Below are 25,525 nucleotides of genomic sequence, written 5' to 3'. Positions count from 1 at the left end.
GATCTTCTTAGTTTCATTGGACCCGGGGTGTGCTTTATTGCTCTCCAGGAACAACTAGTAACTCTAAAAGAGTGTATTAGCAAAGCACAATGAATGCAGTTGCATGGGGTAATATTAAAATGCCTCATAAAATTTATTTAATTAGCGGAAAAATAATGGAGTATTTGAAGAATGCCATCTAATTTAGACATCACGTAGCTGGAAAAAGAATGAAAAAGAAAAAAACTACACATGGCATCTGCAGAGTGAATGTTGTAGAGAGTCAGAAGCTAACCAAGAAGCTACTTGGTTAGTAGCTTCAAAAATCCCCCTTAGGTGTCAGATAAGCCAGCAAGGCAGTGGCCGAGAAAAACTCAACTGGGCCTTAGTCTTGGTCTTGAGTACATGAATATGAAATCGAGGGATGAAGAATAACAAAAGGAAAGCCACTGGCATTAAGTTGTAAACACCTGCAGCCCACAAACCACCAGAGTTGCCTAATAATACATGAGTAATAGTACACTGAACCTCATTAACTCCCATCATTGTATTCTGCAACTGTTGTAATGACTTTTTGTTAATGAGGACTTGTTTCATGTCTCGCAAGCAATGAGAAACAGGCTGATCTGTTTTGTTAAAAATGGATGAGATATTCAGCAGAGTGGGGGAAAAGAGATCACTTCTGAGGGGTATTTCTGTAGAGTAGCAAAAGAAACTTAAACTGCTATTTTTATTTCCTTAGATTTTATAGCTCTGACGAAGAAATGCAGTCTTCCCCCCCACCGGGCATCAGGTAGAGGTTTAGCTTCGGAGTTCAAGGCGTAGACATTTCGATTTAACACTTAGCTCTTTCTAGTTTAAAAAATATTCTGTATGCTCTCCAGCAACATTTTCCTAGGTGTCTAAAGAGGAGTTTGCAAACTGAGAAGGAAAACAAGCAGATTTGACCTGATCATGGCAGCATACATGATGAAGCATGTCTCATGGATAAGGTGGTTTATCAGGACTGTATCAAAAGTGGAGGCGCTCTCCGAGCACCTTAGAAGCATGCTGATTCAGTGCCAGCTGTATGACATGAGAGATGGGGCTTTTATTGTGGTGTGTGCTTCTTAGACAACCATCACTAATCAAGATGCTTTACGGAGAACTGAGATAGGGCCGTGCTTCACCAGCTCAAGTCTTATAATGTAGATGTTTATCTGTTTCACAATATATGAGGCTGTCACCCGAACAAGCTCTGATTCTTAAGACCTGACATATGAGCCTTACAGTAATTCCTCTTACAGAAGATAGAAGCAGTGCATTCTGACAAAGCTTCACAGTTTGGCTAAAAGCTGCAAACTAAAGTAAGCATCTGTGTTCAGACATACGGACACGTAACCAGAAACATACATACAACCCTACAGTCAGACATTCATTCTAAGGTGCACACTTCCATACATACAAATCGTTGCCCACTATGGCCCAAAATAAAGGGGAAACGATTAAGGGAAAGCTAACTTATACAATGTGATTGTATAAGTTAGTCGTGCAAAACAAATCAGAGACTGAGCTAACCTGATAGGCTGAGGAAGACTGTGGTTGTGATGATTACCTTTGGTTTTAAAATTAGAGTGTGCTACAGTGAGGAGACCCTGGTTACAGGGTAAGAGAGGCTGGCTGCAGTGATAAGGACTAAGATGCTCTGCTATGTAAGCAGGGACCTGTCCATGCTGAGCTTTATATGTTAATAACAGGATTTTAAAGTGGATTCTGAATTTTATTGCCAGAGAAGATTAGCAAGAATAGGTGTGAAGCAAGTATACGGTTACTTTAACAGTTGTTATGGTACAATAATCACACATCGGAATCCTAAACAACTCGTTAGAATGTTGTTTCTCTTGGTTACAATAATCTGGTTTAAGATCATGTCAGCCTACATAATTCCCATTACGTTTAGTGAGGCATATCTTGTTATAGTGCAGTGCTCTTTTGGGAAACCATGGCTTCTGGAATCCATGTGGATATTGCTCTGAAATTACAACCCAACCTATTTCCAATTGTATGCTCAACAGCAGCAGCAAAGACAGTGAAATGTAACACACCATTCTAAACTCTAATTAGATTTGTGTGGTTGCATGGAAAACAGTTTTCTAGCAAGTGTTGTTTTAAACTGTGAATTGTATAGCTAAAAGGTGAATAGTGTATATTTCCAAAATCTTAGAAATGTTTAATATCAGTGAGTGAATAAAATTTAAAAAAATCTCAAATAGTCCTTAATTAGGAAAATTCAGATTGAAGACCGTGTGAAGTTCGGCTTTTGAAGGATTACGCTGAAAACATTCAAGGGTTTAAACCACAAAAATAATGTATTTGCATTGGTGTTAGATAGTAAATACTGTATTCATTTTACATTTTTCTGGAACTGTCTACAGGTTATTCCTCAAGCCAGTGTGGGTGAAGTACATCATGCCATACGTACAACTTTTCAGAGGGTGAACGACTTCTTCATTCCTCCAACTAACCTCATCATCACTCACGTGAGGTAAATCCGTACCCATTTAGCAGCCTTTCACCTTAAAACAGGTGACCTTATTGCTCTCGCTCATCGTAGCTGTCCCACTAAAGCAAAGGAGAAAAGAGCAAATGAGAATTATAATGAGAACCTCGATGTGTATTAATCACTGCACAAAAATTCTAGAAAGGCTATTAACCTCTTCTGTGAACTTTGCCAATTTAGGTTTGCCTTTGTCTTTCTCAAAAATGAGCCCGCGGTTCACAAGATTGATCTGGAGACCCTTCACCGTGTCAAGACCATCAGCCTAAAGAACAACAGCTGCATCCCAGTGAGCATGGCCTACACACACCTGAGTGGCTTCTACTTCATCCAGTGCCAGACCAAGAGCCTTCTCGCCCCACAACAGCTTCTGATCGACAGTGTGACAGACGCCGTGATTGGGCCAAACCTCAATGTCACAGGCCAGGCTTTTGTGTCACCAGACGGGCGCTACATTGTGACACCTGACCCACAGAGCTCAAAGCTGATAGTACAGACAGTGTCATTCCAAGGGGAGCTGAGTCTGAACCAGGAAATAGACGAGCCTGTGGCGGTCTCTGATCTTGTTTTTCAACCTTCTTTCACGGAGTCCAACCAGCATGTGGCCGTTGCCACCTCGGGCTCAGGAACGGACCTGCTCTTTGCCGATCTGTCCTCAGGCCACATCGAGGTTCTCCGGAGCCTCAAGCAGCCCCTGGCCCCCCAAGCCTGGCCCTGGGGAGGCCCTAACAGAGTGGTTGTCTCCAGTGGGTTGTTTGGACAATATCTGGTGACACCATCAGCTGAGTCCCTCTTTGTTCTTAATGGCAAACAGAGAACGCCGCACTGCGAGGTGTCAGACATCAAGAGAGGCAACACAGTTGTCTGGGTTGGAGAGGTATGAGTGACAAGGAAAAACAAAAGTGAACAAGATTTAGAATTAGGGGGAAAACGGAAAGATCAGGCCAAATTACCTATTATTAAGATTTATGTGAACATAAGTTGTGGACTCAACCCTGGGACTGAGCAAGAGAGAAACCTGCCTGGGTTTGTTGTAACAAAAGTACACGTAAAAATAGAGTAATTGAGAAAATATTCCGAAAATCTGTTGTGATATTTATATTGGGAGAAAGTGTCAATGCCGTTCAGTGCAACAGTGATCTATGTGCACTTAACTATACAGAATTGTACATTATTGCACTTCCTTCCATGTTATCACAGCAAATAGATACCTGAAGAGGGGTTATAACAAACTATGAACTATGCACAATGCTCACTTTTTTTAGACTAAAAAGCTTTCCAGTTTTTGTTTATCTCAACAATGTTTGTCGTTTTCACCAGTGCCGCATATAATCACCACAAACTGTCTGTCCCGTCTGCCTTTAGTGTCCTGAGTGCGTGTCCTGAGTCCTTTTAAAAGCTACCACCACCATCTGTTTACTCGCCTTTGTCATGGTATTGTACTGTATTCTCCCTCTGAAAGCTTTCATTCTCCTAATGCTGGCAGAGGTTGGCTTTATACACGTGTAATACCCTTATTTACATTGTCTGTCCAAAGAGCTCAATTGGTCCGTTAGCCGTCGACAATGGATGTTGCAGTGGAAGCCTAGCCTGAAATGAAAAGTAGATCTTTTGGTCTCTTGCAATGTTATAATCTGTCCCCTGCTGTTTCACATTTATTCTGAACCTGCAGTACAGCTCTGAGCTGTGAAGCCTGAAAATGCCACTTATACCACTTAGCAGATTCCCTCAGGGTAATGACTCCAGTTTACACTGACCCATATGCTGAGGCCAAGCCAAAGTAGCATCAGTGCTGCTATCTGACAGGCTGTGAGCATTTGTAGATCTCCTAAGAGAGCCGTGCATCAAGATCAAACAAGTCAGGTAGACTAGACACTTCTCACTTGGTAATTAGTGAGAGAAAAAACTTTCTGGAAAGAAGTCACGCATGTACACAAAAATAAATTCTATATTTCAAAGTCTTGCAACCTGTTTCAAAAGTAGGGATACATTTTGACAGCAATATGTACTGTATTAAACAGTTTTCCTTTTTTTCAGGAATATTAATTGTCAAATTGCAAAAAGTACTAAGTGTGTTTATTACTTAAACACTGTATTCCTACTTTTGAACTAAAAAGGCTAGAGTGTCTGTCTGAGAGCAGCAAGTGAATAAACACCAGCAAATCTCCATCTGTCAAAATAGCAGATATTTCCTATCTGTGGTTGAACTGCATCATCTTCTGTGTAACTACATTTTCCACTTGCACTAATCATCATAATGATGATCCATTAGCAGCAATATAGCGCTGCGGCTTCTCTGCAGATGTAATAATGCCATCAAAAATTACTGGAACCATAAAGTCTCTTATCATTCCTGGCTTTTCATATTAGTGCCAGTCTATATATGAATGCAGAGCTTGGACAGCACTTTTGATGGTTTTTACATAGTAGATGAAAATTGGCTACAGTTTGGGGGTAATTACTTTTTTTTTTTTTTTGCCTTTTTGTCTTTGTGAGACTTTTAGTAAGCTACTTTAGGAAAAGCACTTATGTGGAATATACAGAACAAAGTTTAAAAAAAAAAATTAAATCAAAAGTTTTTCAGATCTGCCAATTATGTAAGGACAGTCTGACTTGCCACAGAAGAAAAAAATAAAAATCATTTATTTGACCTAGTCGCACAATGCTTCTACATTTGATACTGAATGTAACTAAAATAAGTATCAAACATGAGCTTGGTGTGAAACAGTTGTTCATTCATCGAGTCACCATGACAAGCAGTTCTATTACATTTCAGGCATATTTTCATACAGTGAGTTTCAAGTGGTACAAGTTCAGTTTTGTCTCACGTCAACAGCTGCCTCAGGGTCTTTGTGCCAGTTTTTATAATCAGTTATAAAAACACCTGAAATTGTAACGTTCTCCCACAGTTGGCCTGCTTGTCTCACATATTTAACAGGTGTTTAACATGACCCTCTTCTTTTTTAGAGACCTTTTTTGGCAACTATTCAATTAATTTGCTCTGCATTTCTCTCACAGTATGCTGTTCTTAACATTTGATTAATTCAGACGCTGCTAATACAAAATCAGGACTTGAAGCTGTGTTCTGAAGATCTTTGTGACAGCGTAGATTTTACATTTGTGTAGGTAAAAGCATTATTCTTTGCACGAAGCCCAGCGTGGAGTTGCTGGTAATTAAATCACGTTTAAAAAAAACAAACAAAAACCAGTACTTTACAAAACAGTAGGATCAATGCTTAATCACGTGGCAAGAGGAATATTTTTGTTAATTTTTTGTGAATTTAAATCTTGTACATGTTGTCATCACAGCACAAATGCTCACAGCCTTTGAGATCCAACAGTTCCTGACCTTTTAATGGCAGGCCGTGAATATTAAAGACATAATTAAACGTCATTTACCAAGATGTCAAAGACCAGCTTGAGTGTGAAAAAACTACTGTAAATCCAAATGGAGTCTTGTGGTGTATCTGCAACCTAAATGAAATAATAATCATTTTTCCTAATACGTAGTTGTGCCTGTTACTCCAGTCCCCAATGCGATGCAATGTGTAGGGTAGAACACAGGAGCGAAGCAGATTCGTCCTTCTTGTTTGTGACTTCGGTATTTGCTGCTAATCTGCCATGAAAACCGTTCCGGCATGAAAGTATGACTGAATTAACTTTCTGAAGGCAAAGATTCAATGATGTTTCCTAGACCACTGTTGCACTGAGGAGAGAAAAATATACGTATATATATATAAATATATATCTGACATACATTTATGCTATCATGCTTTTAATGGAAATTTCTTAAATTTTTAATCCAGTTTTCTGTCTCAAAAAAAAAGAATAAATCTGGCTCTGATGCTTCCTAAAGTCACTATCCCATCCAAAGTCACTTCCCAATGGCTCTAATCAAGTAATAAACAGTATTTGACAACTCTTAACACATGCATGTAATGAAAATAGGCCTCCAGTATGATCACGGACCTCTTGGTGATCTCTCACAGTCACATACAGTTCACAGTTGCTTGTATAAAAGTCACTTTTATGTCTTCTCATTGTCACGTCTTTCAGCTTTTCTCTTAAGGTCGATTGAGCAGTAAAACATTGCTACTAGAGTCAAGGAGAGCAAGAACAAAGAGACTGCACCTGCGCTTGCTGATATAACTACATAACTGGCTCACTTATGTTGTTTGTTTGGATCTACCTTCAGTGTCACATGACTATTTCTGTACCTCTCCTTTAACCCTAAAGTAAGGGGCTGAAGAGCTGAACCGCTTGGTGTGATAGACATTGATAGGAACCACTGTTGTAGATATCATTGTTCATGTTTAGAACACGTTCAGACATGACAAAACTGACTGTACAGTTTTCTTTATGCATTTTGTGTGTTCTGGTTTATGAGGGAATTGTTTTGTAAGAAAAAAATCGAAATAAATATATTGTAAAAATCATTCAAGTGTGTTTTCACTTCATTACTGTTAGAAACTGGGATAAGCTAGCTAATTACTTTGTCTATTGCACTAATTTGATTATTTATAGCGCTTCACAATTCCCCCTTTTTTAAATCTTTGTCAATATCAATTTGGGGGGTTTTTTTTAGTTTTTTTTTTTTTTTGCATCTAACCTGGTTTGCATGTGAACATGGCCACAAATTTGCTGGTAATTAGAACTATATTCTATATTATTCTGTCCAAGTGCCAAGTATAAAAAATGAATTACATTACAAATAGACTCAAGCATTCTGAAATCCCATTTGATACCCATTTTGGGTGTTTTCTGGTCATTCGATGGTTATCAAATCAGATTATTTGTAATCACACATTGCCAGCAGCTGCTAGTAGGCTCAGTACGTTGCTGTCATCTCATTCAACAGTGGTCACTTCATATTGCTTAACAAATGTGATCACTGAGTGTTTTCACTTTAAAGTCTGTATAAGGCGGCAGTGGTTGCATGAACTATGAGACATAAGTTCAAGATCCCCTTTTTTCCTTCTTTTTGACCTTCTGTTTCCATGATTGCTGAAGATTTTAAGTGTGCTGCTTAACACGTGCTGAGGCTGGTAGTAGTCACGGAAATATTCATGCCAATTCACACATCCAAATCAGCTGATTCAGTCACATATATTAGTTCACATATATGAATGTCGTATATTATGGTTCTAGTTAGCTGGTTGAACATAAACAAGACAGTGAATCCATTGTAATCTGTGGATTTTGCAGGTATCACATTAGCAGTGCTAATGATATAAGTGTTCATGCACTCAAAACAATACACAGTGAGATAACAAATCTGAACAGTATGAACAATGCACTTGTTCTTCCTTGTTTTCATGTCCAATGTGTTGAACTTCAAATGTTATAATCATTGAGGCCTTTGATCATCTCAAAGCTGGTCATAGGTAGTGTTACAATCTTACGTACAGTACAGGTTCATGGGTAAACGCCATGTTATTCAGTCTTCAAATAAGACCACCAAAACACACACCTATTGTTTATCTGTCTACCTTGAAAACTTTGTAGCTAACAAGGTTAGACAGACTTTAGCACTGCCTGTGACATTCACCCCGTCCCTGCCCATTTCACAGCCTTTTTATGGCTCTGCCTGTTGATGAGGTGGCATCGAGCTGGCCTTCACTCTTGCATAAGATCATGAAATCTATTGTCTTTCTGTGCTCAACCCGCTCCAACAATCTATGGCCATTACTTGCTACACGGTTTTACAGAGAGACGTTGTCAATATGCTTTTCATCAGTGTCAAGAGTGACAGAAAGGGAGGAAAGACAGAATAAAAGACTTCCTGGAGCCAAACAACAGTGAGTTAAGTGAATCTGATCACACAGACAATTACCATCCTGTTCACACCTGCTTCAATTTCCTATGAATCAGAAAAGAAAGGAAGACACCATCGTTTATCCGACTAAGACCACAAGAGGATTATAGCTCGCAAACACATCTGCAAATAATGAGGATATGAGGGAATTTTCTTGATATTTATAATCTGATTCCAATATTGTCTGATTTCTAAAATGCATTTTTAAAAATATTTTAGCTGCATTTAAATATCAGCAAAAGTATAAGACCACACAAATCTAATTAGTAGCTGCTTTTGATTTCACTGAAACAGCAACAATAAACTCTCAGTTGCCATTTCAAGTGACTTGTATCTGAAAAAAGTCCAGATAAGACTTTGTCTTTGGACAAACATACGTGTGTCTCTGTTGTCTTCCAAGCTGATTACAATCTGTTTGCAAAAGACATGAATATCAAAACAAATGACCCTCCTGCAGTCCAGAGGTTGAGGTTAATGCACCTGGATCTGAATCTGACGTGTGCAAAAAAAAGAAAGAAAAGAAACCAGGAGAGTAGGTTACAGTGCTAATCAATTTTGTTACAGGAATAACAGTTATACAAACAAAAAGCCACTACTTCATTATCCAGTATATTAAAATTTAAAAGTATAAATTGGTTTAGGTACATTGAAACTTCAAGACCTTTTGCTCTATAGCAGGTTTCAATGCTTGTTCTGTATCATTTCAGATGCCTCATCACATGGACCCATGTTTACAGCGGTATTAACAACAAAGAAAATAGACTGACAGAGCTTACACGTTTACAATGAATTTCAAGGCCCAGAGGGACACTTGGAGCTCAGTTGAGTCAATACATACACTATTACTAAATGCACAACGTCATGATAAAATTTGTTAAATAAGCAGAAGACTGAAAAGATGACATAGCAGACTGGTGCAAAAAAGTAAACTGTGTGTAAACTGGAATGACACTTCAGTGTGGATTGATCTATATTTGATCAAATGGAAAAATCTGTTCAGTGAGCTGGATGACTGACAGAGGAAAAATTGTGGGTTGCCCTTTAGGTTGAGTAAAGGTTCTAAAAACGTCTTGGAAAGATGGATGCATTTTACACCTTTCAACATCTGGTTAGGTTCTGGTCAAGCCACCTCCGTTGGTGGTAGGAGATACAGTCTCACTGAGGAAAGATATCTCAGTCTGTCCTAAATGCTTTTTGAGGCAATTCAAATAAACTAAGTGAAAATTATAGAAGTTACAAATACTTCTACTTAAAATAATCTGTTTTTAAGCAGGATTGAGTTTATAAGAAAAATTAACTGGCGTCATAGATGTGCACTGCATATTTTGCACATTTTTTGCACTTAAATGTTTCAAATCAAACAAATTTTTAATATTAGACAATGACAACCCAAGTAAATAAAAAATGCAGTTTTCACATGATGATTCCATCTAATATGCGAAAAGGGTATCCAAACTTACTTGGCCCTATGTAAAAAAGTCATTCCCCCTAATCACAAACTAAGTGGGATTAACCAAATTTTTGGAAGGCTGAGTTCAATTTTACCAGCCACACCCAGGTCTGATTACTGACAGACCTGTTAAATCAAGAAATCACTTCAGCAGAGCCTGTCTGAAAAAGTGAAGGAGGGTAAAAAGATGTCAAAAAGCAATGAAACGGGCTACAGTCTAAAGAAAAACATGAAAAACAAAGTCATTGACATTACTCTGGAAAGGGTTAAAAAAAAAAAAAGCAATTTCTAAGGCTTCGGGATGCAAACAACTCACAGTTAGAGCCAATTGCCACAAACTGAGAAAACCTAGAGCAGTGAGGAACGCTCCCAGGAGCCAGCCTAGCAAAATTGCATCAACCACTCATCCAGGAGGTCACAAAAGAAACCAGAACAACATCTAAAGAACTGCAGGCCTCACTTTTCTTGGTTAAGGTCAGTGTTCATGGTTCAACAATTGGAGAGAGACTGAGCAAAAATGGCATTCAGTGGAAGAGTTACAAGGCAAAAAACACTGCAAAAGAACACAAAGACTCATCTTCCATTTGCCAAAAAACATCTTGATGAAGACTTGAGGGAAAATATTATGTGGACTGATGAGACAAAGGTTTCTGAAACTTTTTTACTCTGGTTAACTTTTTCTAACATTTAAATTTGTTTGGTGATCTGAAACATAACGTGTGACAAATATGCTAAAAAAATAAAAACTCTGAAAGGCGTCATGCTTTTTCACTGCACTACACACAAAACTTGCCACTCTGGTGTGTCAGTAATATAACAGATTTGACATATACCTACCATTACCTCTGGCAGTAACTTAAAACTCAGTTCAAGTAAGTTGTGGTACCATAACTTAATCTGTCTTGTATAACTAAACCCAACTATTATCCCAATTTTAGGATCAAATTTAAAATTTGGCCTTATGGTGGTGCTGGATGAACTGTTAGGAGATGACAACAGCTATGAAAATTTTTCCAAGAGCAGACATAAAGCAGCCCTACTGGGATTTGCAGGTCAGTTCAAGTTCCCAAAACATTGGCATGTAATGGAAACTTCTTTGAGTCCAGATGTGGTGCTTACATCAGTCTTCTCCAAGCAGGTCCTCATCTTAGAGCTGATGGTCCTCTCTGGGAGGACCAGAGGAGGCGAATGAAAGAAAACATTTTAAAAACATGCAGTGGAGTTCTGTAAGAGGAGAGATTGGAAGGCAAGCTGTAAGTTCACAAATATTTGGGTACAGAGGTTTCAGTGTGGAACATCTTGATGGTACTCGACATGACAGGGACTGCAAAAAAGAAAGCATTCAAGTCCACCATGCAGGCACAAAAGGACAAAGGATCTCTAGATGGCTTTAGATCAGGATAAATGGTCCATGTGCCAAAGCTGTTGGTGAACAAGTCAAGGCCTGATCAACCAAAGGTTCCTGAGTGTATGGTGTATGATGTATGTATGTATGACGTTGCAAGTCCCTAAATATCTAAAGACCTTAAGTACATCAGTCAAGATGTGTCTGGTCACAGCCTAGGATTTATCTTTGTCTTGACTACGTTCAAAACTTTCTGGCAGCAAACAAACCCTGGAGATATGCCCCCACTGTCACATGCACAGGACTCAAGAGATCAGAGTTCACAGCAAGTATTATACAGTAAAGTAATACATATATACAACAATCACAAGGTAACAAGGGAAATTGTGCTCCAGGGAGGAAGGAAATCTACACATGCGATCCATGGAATCCAGGATTCTGTGCTCAGGAAACAGATGGTAAAAATCTATAGATGCAGAAGCAGAGAAAAAACACACAAAGAAGCAGGAGCCGGGGTTTTAACTAACTGAGTAGCTCAACGAAGACTGATCCTCAGCCAATACCTTAAGTAGTGACTTCTTGGCAAGGTCATCAGAAAGCACAGGTGTGTTCGGCCTGAGGCGGGATTCGGTGAAGAGTCCCGCCCTCAAACACAGACACAAACAAACGAGTACAGAGAGACAAGAACGGAGAAAGACAGAAAGAAAGAAAGAAAAACAAAACCTGGAGCTGACAGCCAAGGACAACTGAGGGACTACGACACCTACATGTACACTGAAACAATGAAACAATGTATGATAAAAATCTAGTTGAATGAATATGGTTAATTTGATATAAATTAACTGGGCTCATATTTCAGACATTTGGGATTTTTGCAATATAAACATTGCCTGAGAGTCTTTCTAATCACCCTAAGGAATAGGGAAAAGATGACTTAAATAGTCTGGGAAACTGTCCATCTTGCTAGAGTATGGGAAAGATCCTGATCACATCACAAAGTCTACATCTGTTACAGTGTTACACTGTTTCACATGAGCCTCGGGAAAAAAGTAATAAAATCATTTTACTCCTGTTTATGTGCCATGCACAAGGCTAAACTAAAATCAGCATTTAAACTGTGCATGCCTCCTCAGGATTAACCGGGGCTTGATATGGAAACAGTTTAAGTATATAGTTAATATTTGCAAACAAAGAAAAGCAAATTAAAAATTTAGTTGCCAAAGCTACAAATCACTATAACATGGTGAAATAACTGTAGTGCAGATATTTACAATCATGATTTTCGATAAAGATATTTAACTTCTTTATTCTTCGTTTTAGTTGTTTTATATAATTACATATAATGTAATTGCAAGGAGGTATTTCTGTAGTCTATTGATACTAGATAGTGGAAAAGGGGTGGGATTAAATAAGCTTATGCTTCTTCCTGCTCCTTTTTGAACATGGACGTTATTTGGAGTTGTGGTTGCTCGTTTTCCTTTTGTTTGCTTTGTTCATTTGTCTCTTTTAATTCTATTTTTTTTTTTATACTTTTTCAACATGTTCAAAATAAAGATTCAATCAATCAATCAATCAAAATATATTAAAGTCTTGGATGTCTCTTCCTATGTGGCAAAGTCATAATCATCAATGTGCCTTCATGAGCTCATGAGGGCCAGCAAACCTTAAATTGCCTCAGCAGACTCATCTGGATGAATTTCATTCACACTAACAAGATTGCAAACACCCCACAGCAATCCCACAGGAAAACAGGCCTGGGTCAAATATCACTCAAATATCACCCCACTGCATGGGATCAGACATATTTGTTTGCCAGTGAATGGTGGAATGTGGTAGATGTGAGTTAGAACAATCAGATTTTTAATTACATAGTAATGCAACTCATGTTCATTTTACGTGCAGTGAAGTTTGTCAGTAATGTCTCCATGATCCTGCCCCCATGCTCCACAAGGATCCAGTACTCATCATCTCTTCCTCCACTTGGTCCATACAACAAGATACCAATGAAAGTTCTGTCTTCCTCAAACAACAAGTGTAACTTGAATAAATAGATCTAGTGATTATTACAGCTTTCGAGAGAGTCCACAGTCTGAGGTTTATTTAAGCTTTTTATTTTATTTTTTTATTTTTTATTTTTTCTCCCCTGTCCCATTTGGTTCTTTAGCCATCAGAATTGTTGTCTGAAGACCAACAAGGATACCCAATGGATTTACTTTGCCAAATGGATCATCGTGGCATTGCCGTATTGGTCCATTTGGTCGATCTTTGTTTTTATTATTTATTATATTTTATTTTCAGATGTTACAGACGGGACAGACATGAGTGAGGGACAGGAAAGGGAGAAAGAAAGAGGAAGGAAAGGAAAAACAGAGGGACAGTGAGAAAGGGGGGGGAGAAAAAAAAATAAAAATCTCCTGGATCACCTGTTGAGAGAAGAATAGAAAACAAGCAAAAGACAAAAAAAAACAAAGCAACATACTAAACACAACACCATCGCATTAATCTAGCTAAGTGTAAACAGCAGTAAATACTAAATATTCAATGTTGTTGTGCAGCACGCAGGACAGATGTGCTTCGAAGTAGCAGCCAAGAAAGGTGTAATTTGGGTCTACGAGCAGTGAACACCCGTGTGCATACCTGTGTGGATCAGCGCGCTTGTATTCCAAAGGTTTCTCCATGTAACGATCTGCTAGGGAGTGTGGGGGGGCCACAGCCCCGTCCTCCAGGGTGTGAAGCAGGTATGGAGGAGATCAAAACTCCAGACATCCGGAGGTCCCCAGAACACAAGAGACCATGGAAGACCAACAGAGGGGCAGCCGCGCCACTGTTCCAGTAAGAGCTGAGGAGAGTCCCAGATGAGGGTTCACTCAGCAGCCGCGGAGCAGAAGCCAGGGGGAGTTGCAGTGACGCGTCCATGAGCTCCGCCGGCCGCCAGCTGTGCCTGAGTGACCGAGCCCCAGGCCGAGAGGCCGGGGGCACCCCACCCCCGAAGGGGCCCGAGCGAGCGCCAGGCTCCAGGCCCCGATAAGCGGCCGCCAAGGAGTGAGCCGGTGTGTACCTGGACGCCCACCCCCAGACACAAAGAACCACCAACGCACCGACACCTGAGGGAGTCCGCCACCGGCAGGGGAAGTGGTGGTAGGTGGAGATAGGCCTCCAAACCTTGGAGGGCCTGAGGTGACCCCAGAGAGGTGGCGTCTGATACCCAGCCTGACATATAGACACAGACATACAGGCACACACAGACACAAACATCCATTCCCACCCTCATGCTCTCATATGCACTCACTCCACACTCAACCAACGTGGAGACAGACATAAAGAGACGCTGTACACACGATCACACTCCCCAAGCGTACTCTACAAACCGGGTCTAGGTACCCTTGCCCCTGGAGGGGGGAACCGCACCCAGACCCAGGTGGTGTTACCCTTTTCCCTGCGGTGGGGAGAGGCAGACCACTCCGACTCCGTAGCAGCAGGGAGGCCCCACACTCCAGACCGCAGTCAGACGGCCAACTCCACCTAGCCCTCCCGCTCCAGCAGGCCGCAGAGAATGGGGGTGGGAGAAGACTCCAAACCTCCCTCCACCCGCTCATTGTAGTGTTGATGCATGTGTGTTCTAAGGTGCATTTAAAACCCAGGAGGGCATGGAGCTACCTGCCAAGGAGCAGCAGGTAAGCACATAGTCCCTCCTGATAGCCCTCAATGTCTAAGTGTATTTAAAATTGAGAGGTGGGCAACGACGCCAGGGGTGAGGTGTACACCCTGATGGTAATTTGGACTCCGTGATTGTGCCCACCCCCAAGATCCTATATGTATGTGTAATGAGAGTGTGAATAATGTGAATGTCTAAGTTGTGGGATAAAATTGAGGCAGAGGCAGCCAGAAGGGGACGGGGGGGGGGGGGGGGGGGTAGCCTCCTCTGCACCCTGGTGACATACCCCTACTCCAAGGCCCTGCATGTGTGGGTGGTTGTGGTGGAGCGGGAAGAGGGAGGCAGCTGGAGATGGGGAGGTTTATTTAAGCTAACGTGACAAACTCACAGCATCATCCTTAACTAGGGTACCACAAACCCAAAACAGATTAAGCCTTGATAAAGTAATAGACAATCACAATGTAGAGCAATTATTGTTAAAGCAATCAACTTATATAGCAATTTTCTTCTCAATTTGTGCTCAAAGTGCTTTCTTTACCCAAGCACCATTGTGTATACCTTATTTTTCTGACTCTATGGCGCACCACATTATAAGGCGCAATATCAATGAATTGGTCTGTTTTCATACATAAGGCTTAGCAGATTATAAGGCGCATTAAGCGAAACAAAACAGTCAGATAAGTCAAACTTTATTAAACTCATTCACAATAACTCTCAACATTGCAGGTTATCTTCTTGCTTCCTCCACTTCTGTACCATTGATTCATTAATGTTGAATTCTCCTGCGGCTGCTCTATTGCTATGTTCTCCTGCGTGACTGATAGCCTCGAGTTTGAAATCCGCTTTGTAAGCATGTCTCGGGTGCCATTTTGGGGTCCTTATACACACACCATAATATTATGTTGAAGTACAGTACGTATTACTCCGCGAGGCTCCTGACTACGGTAGCTGTAATGCTCCGACAATCCATCGAGCGGTGCGGCTTCGTAGCTTACCAAGGTTTTACTAGAACATTTTGACAGATTTTTGAGCGCCATGTCCCACATAAAATCGGTTTGAGGTTAGTAAGCACAACCAGAATTAATACATAAGGCACACCAAATTATGAGCGTGCTGTTGATTTTTGAGAAAATTAAAGGATTTTAAGTGCACCTTATATTCTGAAAAATACGGTACCTAAGTATCTTGTGCCAAATATTTACACACACATCTGAGGGGCATCAGAGGCAACTTAGGGATCAGTGTCTTGCCTAAGAATACTTTAGCATCCAGACTAGGAGAGCCAGGGATTGAACCACGAACCTTCCCAATCCACTCTACCTCCTGAGCCACAGCCCCTCGCAGTCACAGCAAGAAGAAATCAGCAGTTTCACATGTATTTTCCACAAATGACAGTGCAAGTTCAGGAAGTAAGAGTAATATATTTTCCAGCATGTCTATTACCATTGACGCTTTTCAGAAAAGGCAAAACATTTTGAGCAAATAAATAAATAAATAAAGTAAATATTTATGGATAAAACTGAATTAATTGTTTTTTAAAAAGTATAATAATAAACATAGTTAGGCTCATATTGCCTTAATACAGTAACAAGCTAAATGTTTGCTTGATTAGATCTTAACTGGTTCATTGTGCAATCAGCTAATTGTTGCAGCTCATACTAGAAGTACTTGATTCTTCATCTTGGTTGTTATTCCCACACTGAACATAATCTATAAAAGATCTATAAGAGATCTATAAGAGATCATAAACCCAGTTTAAGCAGAGACTCGCCTGTGATGTGAATGAATCATTAACCATAGGAAAACATGATGAAATTGAAGGATGCTCTCTCATAAACACCTGCAACAACGTGGGCAACATTTTCCCAAACAGTGTAATTTAACTGTCAAATAAAACTTTTTTGAGTTTGAGAAAGTTTGAACATAGCATTCTCCAAAGGGCCTATAAAGTATTAATGAATCAACTTTTTTTAGGCGTATGATATGGTACCAGGGCACAGTAAGGGAATAAAAGGCTTTGGGGCAATCTCAAAACTCCAGTGGAGGGATGGGATAGTGGAAACAAAAAAATACAGTTTTGATTGCACTTTTCCTCTTCAGAAAACAAAGTAATGTATATGTTTGTGGCTGGATCAAATACCTAATGTTTGAATTCAGGGGACAGACACCTTGTCTCTAAAAGCAGATGTTTTGGCAATTAGCACATCTGGAGCTTCCAGGTGTGCATTAACACAACGCAACAATGCTTCTAAGAATGGATGTTCTAGCAAATTCTGACCAAAATCAGATGCTGCTCAGATTAATTTTTAAAGCTACGTCTCAGACTCTACCGCATGGAAGCTAAGAAAATTTTTGAGTTAAGTCAACAGAATTCTGGCCAACAGCCTCGGTTAGCACAACATAGATTCTGACCTGTGGTTACATAATAAAGTTCTTCTTTATACCACAACTGTTGCTGGAGCGTTAACCACTTTAGACACTGAAAGAAAAAGCCTTTTCTCAACGTTTCCAAACATGGCCGCACAGCTTAGGTTTGCAAAGCTGCACCTAAACAAACAAGAAGAAAACCAATATCCTTGGGACAGACAAGGACAAAGTGGAGATGTTTAACCATAGCGCACAACATCAAAGCTGGCAAAAACTTACACAGCATATCAGCACAAACACCTGATACAAGCGTCAAGCAACGTGGTGAACATGGCAACCTAGACACTTCACCCCCGTTGCCTACTGGTGGCATCAGAGGGCCCGGTGGCGCCAGTGTCCGGCAGCCTCGCCTCTGTCAGTGCGCCCCAGGGTGGCTGTGGCTACAATGTAGCTTGCCATCACCAGTGTGTGGATGTGTGTGTGAATGGTTGGATGACTGGATGTGTAAAGCACTTTGGGGTCCTTAAGGACTAGAAAAGCGCTATACAAATACAGGCCATTTACCTTGTAGTCACTGAGACAACCAGGAACTCCTCTGTGTACCAAAGTACACTAGAGGAAAATGCAAGGCCATCTGTCCAACAGCTGAGTCATGCAATAGGACAGTTATCCCAAGCATGGCAGCAAATTTACAACAGAATGGTTGAAAAGGCTAATGCAATGGGCCAGTCAAAGCCCAGAACTCAACCCAAATGAAATGCTGTGGTAACACATTAAGAGAGCTATACACAAATGAATGCCCTCAAACCTCAATAAACTGAAGAAATGTTATAAAGAAGAGTGTGCCGAAATTCCTCCAAAACAATATGAAAGACTGATAAAGTCATATTGAAAATGATTACTTCAAGTTATTGCTGCCATAGGCAGTTCTACAAGCTCCAAGTCCTGCGAAAACTTTCTTTTTCACGACTGTCTCTGTGTAACATACCAAAACATGACTTTTTTTCATTCACTTTATTCCTTCAACTTTCTCATGGTTTTGACAGTCCTTGAAATGTGCTCTTGGATACTAGCAGTAAAAAGGTTGTTATAAATAAGTACAGAGTACTTCATTGTACTTCACTGGTGTCAACCACCACCTCTGACTGCAAGTAAACAGAGCCTCTGTCCCTCTTGTCTATTTATGTTATACTTTCATTTAAAAAATGCAAGCAGTAAAAGAATGTCACCGCAGGTCATGTTTTGGTTCAGGAAGTAAATATAATTCATTGTTTGAGCAAGCAACAGAGAGCGAGAACTCTTTTTTTTTTTTTACAAGGGAGGACAGTCATTATCTCCACAGACAAAACAGCTCACTTGTCAGGCAACTGCAAACATTAACTGTTTGAACAAACAACAGGCACTGTTGTTCTGCTGAAGACGGTCCAAAGCAAGTGCTAAATGCCAACCAATAACTTCCACACTGAAAATCTAAGAATTGGCACTTTTTTATGCAGATCAGGGAATGTCTGATCAAAGAAATACATGAGATCAAGTGTTCCCTGACAGCTTTTGAAATCCAACCGATTGCAGTCAATACGCTAAAACATTAAATTACATATATTATACGACAAAGGTGTTTTTTTAGTTGCGGCTGGCAAATTGTGACCAGAACTGAGAAGGACAGATTTTACCTACAGTCAAGGCAGCAGCTGGAGTTCGGATTCACACTCCTTGATTCTGTGCTCAATAAATATTTTATTGTAGCTGAAAAAATAACTTCATATCAGTACAGTGCAGTGAGTTTCTGTGGGCTGCTGATGCAACATGTGGCCAGATCACTAATGAGAGACACCACTGTGATACTTTCGTCACATGTTTTGGTGCTTACGCAGCAGATAAAAGGAATCCATGTATATTATTTCAGCTTTGTATCAGCCATTAGAGTTGAAAGTAAAAAAAAGTAACAGCTATAAATGTAAATGTCACACGTCTACATTTTTTTTTGCAGTTTCTGTTAGTGGCTAAAGTGAAGTGCAAGCAAATTACTATCATTGCAGCAGAGGTGTAAGTAATAATGACAGGTGTTAGGGCTCATTTTGTTGTTGGTTATAATGAAGAGAGTGTCAGAAGGTATGCTCAGCAACTTATGTGCAAGAACCTAAATTATTCATCGGAAAGGAATAAAATCACTTCATAACACTGACAACAACAAAGAATAAGAAGTGTCAAGTTTTAGCCCTGTAACCAGATAGAAATGGGTATGACGTTTAAATTCTGGATGCCTTTATCATGTAAAATAATCCAGCTATTGTTCTTAGTGCTTTGTGTGTTTAGTTTATTAGGCTTGTATATGTAAATATCAGCAAAAGTACAGATTTTCTTTGCTTAAGTACAAGTAAAGATATCTGTGTTAAAAAAAATACTTGAGTAAAGAAGTTTCTTCAGTACTTTACTGAAGTAAAAGTGAAGAAGTAGGAGCCCTGAAATGTGCTCAAAGCAAGGAAGTATACAGTAGCTCCTTGAAGGACAGTTCTAGGTAATTGAACCAAATGTTTCACAGCTATCATGGCTGATTTCCATCCTCACACTGACAGTACACTGTCTTTAGACTAGACTGTATACAGTTAGTTTAAACTTGGAAGTGAATGAATCTAAGCAGCAGCATCTTAAATGCAACTCCTCTACTACACTTAATGTAAACCTAAATCTGATCCTGAGCACCACAGCTCTGTGCACCAGTCGCACAAACTGCTCTAATGCAAGCTAACCTGTTTATCCTGCACAAAACTAACCAGAATTGTCATGCAAAATTTGAATAACATAAGGCTAGTATACTCAGTTTGGTTAGCAGGATGTCTCAAAAAATGAAAATACGTAATATATTAAAACACATCATATTTAGATCCAATATGTGATTAAAACTATGACATTACATTTGCAGTTTATCAAGTGTGACTCAGCTGTCCTTACCTTTAAATAAAATCTCTCTCCTTCCTCTCCTGTTCTGCGTTACTACATGGTTCTTCGAGTGAAGTTGGCTCTTGTTTGTTAATGTTTGTTAATCTGACAGAAAGTTTGAATATGAAATTACCTGCCACTTAAAAAAAACCTCACTAACTTCAGGCCTCCTCTTCTGGAGTGCTAGCTTGACACTGAAAACACACATGTGAACACATTGTCCGCTCTTAAGTAAATAGTTGTTTATTTATATATATGCCTCTGCTGGTTATTCCAAGATCTCCTAAATCTTCCCATTGAAATCAGAATGCCAATATCTGTATTTGTTGTCTGTTCGTTTATCTGTTTGTTAGCAGTCTAGCATCCACAGTTTTCAAGATATCATTTTCAATTTTTGTGTGATGGTAGATACCAGTAATAGCTCTGGCCGATTTAATTTGTGAAAATCTGTAAAACCTGATGTGTTCATAGGTTGTCTAAGTCTCAAGGTCAAAGATGACCTTTAAAAAAAATTTCAAGAAACCATATGGAGTAATATATCAAATTAAGAAGACAGCTTTTTCTGTACAGTGCCCTGAGACATCACAATGACACCATAAATTGTGCAAAATCACACCCCAGATAGCAAGGAAACATTGAAACAATGTTGAGTCAATATCAGGCTGTGTCATTGAACCAACGTTGAAGTGTGACGTTGACCTAACGTCACTCTTGCACCCTTTTTTAATGTTGAAACAACGTCAGGTTTTGATGTTGAATCAATGTTGAAACCTGACGTTGATTCAACGTTATATTTTCTAATACTACTGACATTGAAACAATGTCAGATTCTGATATTGAAACACTGTTGAGCTATGGTGTTGATTTTCCGCCTCTTTCGCACAGTTGCTTTTTATTAAAACAGTTAAATCATGACTGGAAATCTACCTTTCTTTATAGGTATTTTAACCAATACTAAACTACTGCATGTTTCCATCAATACTTCAACCACCTAAACACATTGTACTTATTCCTTAAATTGGACACCCTTTATAAAAAAAACCCCAAATGTCTCACAATGTATCATGTCAATATTAATATCCTAAAATAAGAAAGCATTGCATGTGATGTAACAGAGAAAAAACATAAACAAAAAAAGGTCAATAGGCATGTTTCGTTTGCTAAATACTTTATTAAAAGACAGTTTCCGATTTACGTTTATATGATTCACAGAAGTTTGTAATTTTTTGCATGATGTGCGTCCTGCACCACCCAAACGATCTGGGGCGTATCGGAGCCATTTCTGCACTGCTTGTGCAAAGACTAACTCGGACATAGAGTTTGCCCCTAACTGCTGCGTCAGGCTCCAATCAAGGCAAAGCGTCTCACCTATAGACACATTTTAAGAGATGGAATTAGCGTGTCTCATGTCTTAAATGTGTATGCAAGTGCTTGTGTGTTTAATCAACAGGCCGTTGTTATGTATTTAAATCACATCTGACAGCTATTACACTTTATAGTTACAAAGTGTACATAACCTTTATATACTTACCATTGCCTTATTTGCCTCTTGTGATTGAAGAGCTGGCTCTGCATTGTTTAGCTCCTCAATGTTGTGCAAGGGCAAATCCAGAGGCAGTACCCCAGCATCTACCGATTCATTGCAGCCGGTATTGCGGATGGCTCTGACCTCCTCACGGAGTTCGTTAACAGCTCTCGTCAGGTCTGACAGAAAAAGATGATTTTTTTTTAAGTATTTAAGAATACAGACAACTTGTCAAACGTTTCCTTGTGTCACACACAGACATGTACAAAGACACTAGACAGTATTTTATTACCTGGTATTTTCACTCGAGGGGCCTGGGGAAACCATTTTTTTGTGGGCTGCTCATCCTCTGAGTCACTATATGTGTACAGGGGATTTGGTCTAAAGAAAAAAAGTTGAAAACGGTCATAAGTAATTACAAATGTGCTTTTGGAATATTTTTTCCTAAAGTTACAGTTTGATTTATAACAACACACACAGGAAACGGAGATGTGCAAGAAGGTACAGTATACAAGGAATTTTTGAAGTGCACAAGTGTACACGGCTTTGCATTTATAAAAGGTTTACAAGCTTCCACTTTTTGGACTATATTATGTGGTGATATTGCAGTATGCAAGCACCACAGATATGTATAAAAGACAAGATCATAAATTCTTAGCAATCAAAGATATGTTTGTGAAATAAAAAAAGTTTTACTTGTGCTTTCTTTTATGACTGGTCTGAGTTTCAGCTTCGGACTGAAGGTCAGACGTATCACAGTGTTCACTTAGATATTTCTGAAGACTGCGTTCTGCTTCGTGAAATGTGTCTGGAAGTACAAACACAATGTATGGCCAGACATAAATTAGGACACGAAAAACTTGTTATTGTTACATTTATACAACACCAATCCAGATGATACCCACCATGGCTTATTAGAAGTCGGACTGGTGCATAGGTGAGCCATGTTGCACCAGGATGAACTCTCCTCTTTACTGCGTCGTGGATCCTGAATGTGTCTCACGGAGGATATGGAGGCCATGACAATTTCTCCCCATTTATCCATGATCTAGGGACTATTTCTGTACCACCAGTGCTAAACTGCACAATGCACCAGTCTTTCATTTTTATCTTTTTTTTAATTTGGAGTCCTTTTTTGCCCTGTCTAGGATAAACAGGAAACAGATAATTACAATATATTTCATAGTCACTACAAAACTTGATCTATTGATTGAACTAAATAATAAATAATAGCTTAAAATGTATATAGGCAACAATTACAAGCAAACCCGTATATGTAAGCATTTAAACACTGAAGATAATAAAATTAACAGTATTTTGTCTAAGTCTGCCATTGTAGGAATTCATGGCACCGAGACAAAAACTTGGCGCACAGTGTGGCGTCAAAATAGGCGCACACCTTTGACGCTGCGTTTTCTCCGTCTTCCTCGTCCACACGTAAATGCTAAACGCAGTTTACGTGTGGACAAAAGGTGCAAACGCAAGTTAGGTGAGCGTGCAGCGTAAAGTTAGGTGAGCGTGCAACGTAAAGTTTGAATTGAGTGCGAATCGAAGCGGGTGCTCTCCAATCATTAAAAGTAACAAAGTCATTGAACACATTTATACAGTTACCTTTACGTTTATCAATCATATATCACAGATTTACAATTTTTTGTAGTACTATGCTAAAAAGCAACTACAGAGCGAAAGTCTGGGTCAAGCGCCGAGGTGACGGCAAGAACAAAGGAACCCTCGAAGCGTTAAAGCTAGCTTTGTAAGGGAATATAACGGAAAAGTATGAAACGAAAATGTTTTCTTTGTTGATAGACTTTGTTTGCAGTGCAATTTATTTGTTGCCGGATTGTAAGATGAAAGTAGACACAATTTCGGGCTCCCACATTTTATCCGAAACTTTACATTAACAAGTTTGTTTGTTTTTTTTACTGTTATTCAAATGCGACCGTGGAAATAACGAATAGAACAAAAGTCATTCATTCTTACCTTATACTAATCGTGGTGCAGGCCAGTGCAGTGCATGAACTGATGCCTTCTCCGGTCAATTCCGCTGAGAGTAAATCTAATGTCCCGCTCTACTGTACAAGACAATGGTTACCTGGAGGGATGTACCACTGAGAGGGGTGCTGCGGAATAGTCCAAGTGGTAGCAGCTTTAATTTCCCGCTCAACCGTAAATCGATGGTTTTTCAACGTGATTGTTGTCACCTTGTCAACTATAAATAGATCAACAATCAACGATGACAGAACAACAGTGAATCAATGTTATTTCAATGTCAGTGTAAGGTTTCATCAGTATTTCAATGTTGTTTCAACATTGGTTTTGTGTTGACATTTCAATCCTGACGATTCTGATGGTTCAGATGGAAAATCAACATCTGTTCAATGTCTCCTTGCTATCTGGGACAGCAAACTTTAAACTTTAAATTCAAACTTAAACTTTAAACTCTAAACTTTCAAGCAATAAATCAGTCATTATGAGACATAAGCACTTTCTTTATTTGAGCTCTTTAAATACAACTAGGGCTGGGCCATATTATACCGTTCACGGTAATACCGGTATAATGTTAGGCAACGATAGGAAAATGAAATATCGCGATAGAATGGGAGTAAAACGCGCATGCGCAGTACCTTTGTTTTCATACGCACATGGCCGATTGTTGAGTGAAACAGATGAACCAGAATTGGTTTGTAAAAATGGTGCAACTTCAGTGATGTGGAACTGATTTGGTGTTTGTCCGTCAGATACACGACAAAGCACATTTTTTTGCAGAACATGCAAGCGGCCGTCGTTATTGTCGTATTTGTCGGACTAAGATGCTCTTAAATCTGGGAGTAATCTGGGTCCTAAACTCCGTATTCTTCAGGTCAAACAACACTGCAGCATCACTGAGCGTTAAAAACTGTCTAAATTCTTTCATCTTTAATAAAACGATCAGCATTGCTGCTTTACCAGGTGTAACTATAAAGTTTAACTTCCAGGCATCCATGAAAACAAAAGTTATTACATTTAACGGAGTTAGAAGTTAGCAGGAAGCTAGCGGAAGTTAGCTCGCTAGTTTCGCTAGTTACCTAAGTATGATATAGCATGTTCTGACTGAGAGATTTCTGAAAAAAATCAAACGTACAGCTCTGCTATCACTTCCAACATAAATGAAGACAGGAAACTAAACAGCAGTGACGTTTGTAGGGTTACTGAAGTTGGGCTAGCTGGTATATAATGATGTGCTACGTGATCGCTAGCGACACAGCTATATTAGCATAACATAAACAGTGAAGCTGGAGGACGAACACTAACACTTTTCCACTTATAAAAGTTAACGTGAAGGTTCTTCATGGTTAGAGACAAATGCAATCGCATGGCAGGATGCTGTAAACGGACCAAACTTCAGTCAGGAGAACAACTGAGATAATCCATCCACAATACAAGGTTAGTCATTAATATACTGCAACATGGGAATAGAGCAGCTGCCAGAGAATTCAACATTAATGAATCAATGGTACAGAAGTGGAGGAAGCAAGAAGAATGAGTTTAATCAAGTTTGATTTATCTGACTGCTTTGTTTCGCTTAATGTGCCTTATAATGCCTTATATATGATGCATACAGCTCCTCCTCCCTCCCCCCACTTGGTAGGTCAGATCATAACCTGATTCACCTCACCCCCCGCTATGTGCCAATTGTGAGGAGGGAACCTGTGACCACCAGGACTGTTAGGAGGTGGTCAGAGGAGGCAATAGCGGAACTACAGGGCTGTTTCGAGGTGACCGACTGGGAAACACTCTGTGAGCCTCACGCCGAGGACATCAATGGGCTTACTGAGTGTATCACAGACTACATAACTTTCTGCACCGACTCCATTGTTCCAGCTCAGACTGTTCATTGTTACCCAAATAACAAGCCGTGGGTGACTAAGGACAT

At 39.7% G+C, this 25,525-nt stretch overlaps 1 protein-coding gene and 1 long non-coding RNA gene across 5 annotated transcripts in view; one reads left to right on the top strand and one right to left on the bottom strand.

The window, feature by feature from the left end:
• The window catches only part of fstl4 (follistatin-like 4), a 225,043-nt gene extending 218,092 nt beyond the window's left edge, over positions 1 to 6,951 (top strand). For all 3 annotated transcript variants that reach the window (XM_004561753.4, XM_012922011.3, XM_012922010.3), the window contains 2 exons: positions 2,394 to 2,503; positions 2,699 to 6,951. In XM_004561753.4, the coding sequence (XP_004561810.1) occupies positions 2,394 to 2,503; positions 2,699 to 3,398 (810 nt within the window). In that variant the 3' untranslated portion in view covers positions 3,399 to 6,951. The remainder of the gene's footprint in view (positions 1 to 2,393; positions 2,504 to 2,698) is intronic.
• Positions 6,952 to 21,226: 14,275 nt separating this feature from the next.
• Positions 21,227 to 23,749, bottom strand: LOC143420865 (uncharacterized). 2 transcript variants are annotated; one of them, XR_013100620.1, is made up of 6 exons: positions 23,593 to 23,749; positions 22,518 to 22,756; positions 22,309 to 22,420; positions 21,905 to 21,993; positions 21,619 to 21,791; positions 21,228 to 21,455 (listed from the first exon to the last, which is right to left on the bottom strand). It is a non-coding gene; the product is annotated as an uncharacterized LOC143420865 (long non-coding RNA). The 2 variants fall into 2 exon arrangements; XR_013100619.1 differs by lacking the exon at positions 23,593 to 23,749 and having other exon boundaries at positions 21,227 to 21,455; positions 22,518 to 23,534.
• Between the last annotated feature and the right edge of the window lie 1,776 nt (positions 23,750 to 25,525).

This window comes from Maylandia zebra, linkage group LG10 (genome assembly GCF_041146795.1).
Source record: "Maylandia zebra isolate NMK-2024a linkage group LG10, Mzebra_GT3a, whole genome shotgun sequence".
Taxonomy (NCBI): Eukaryota; Metazoa; Chordata; class Actinopteri; order Cichliformes; family Cichlidae; genus Maylandia; species Maylandia zebra.
Note: the sequence above shows the minus strand (reverse complement) of the source record. Positions and strands in the feature narration are given on the sequence as shown.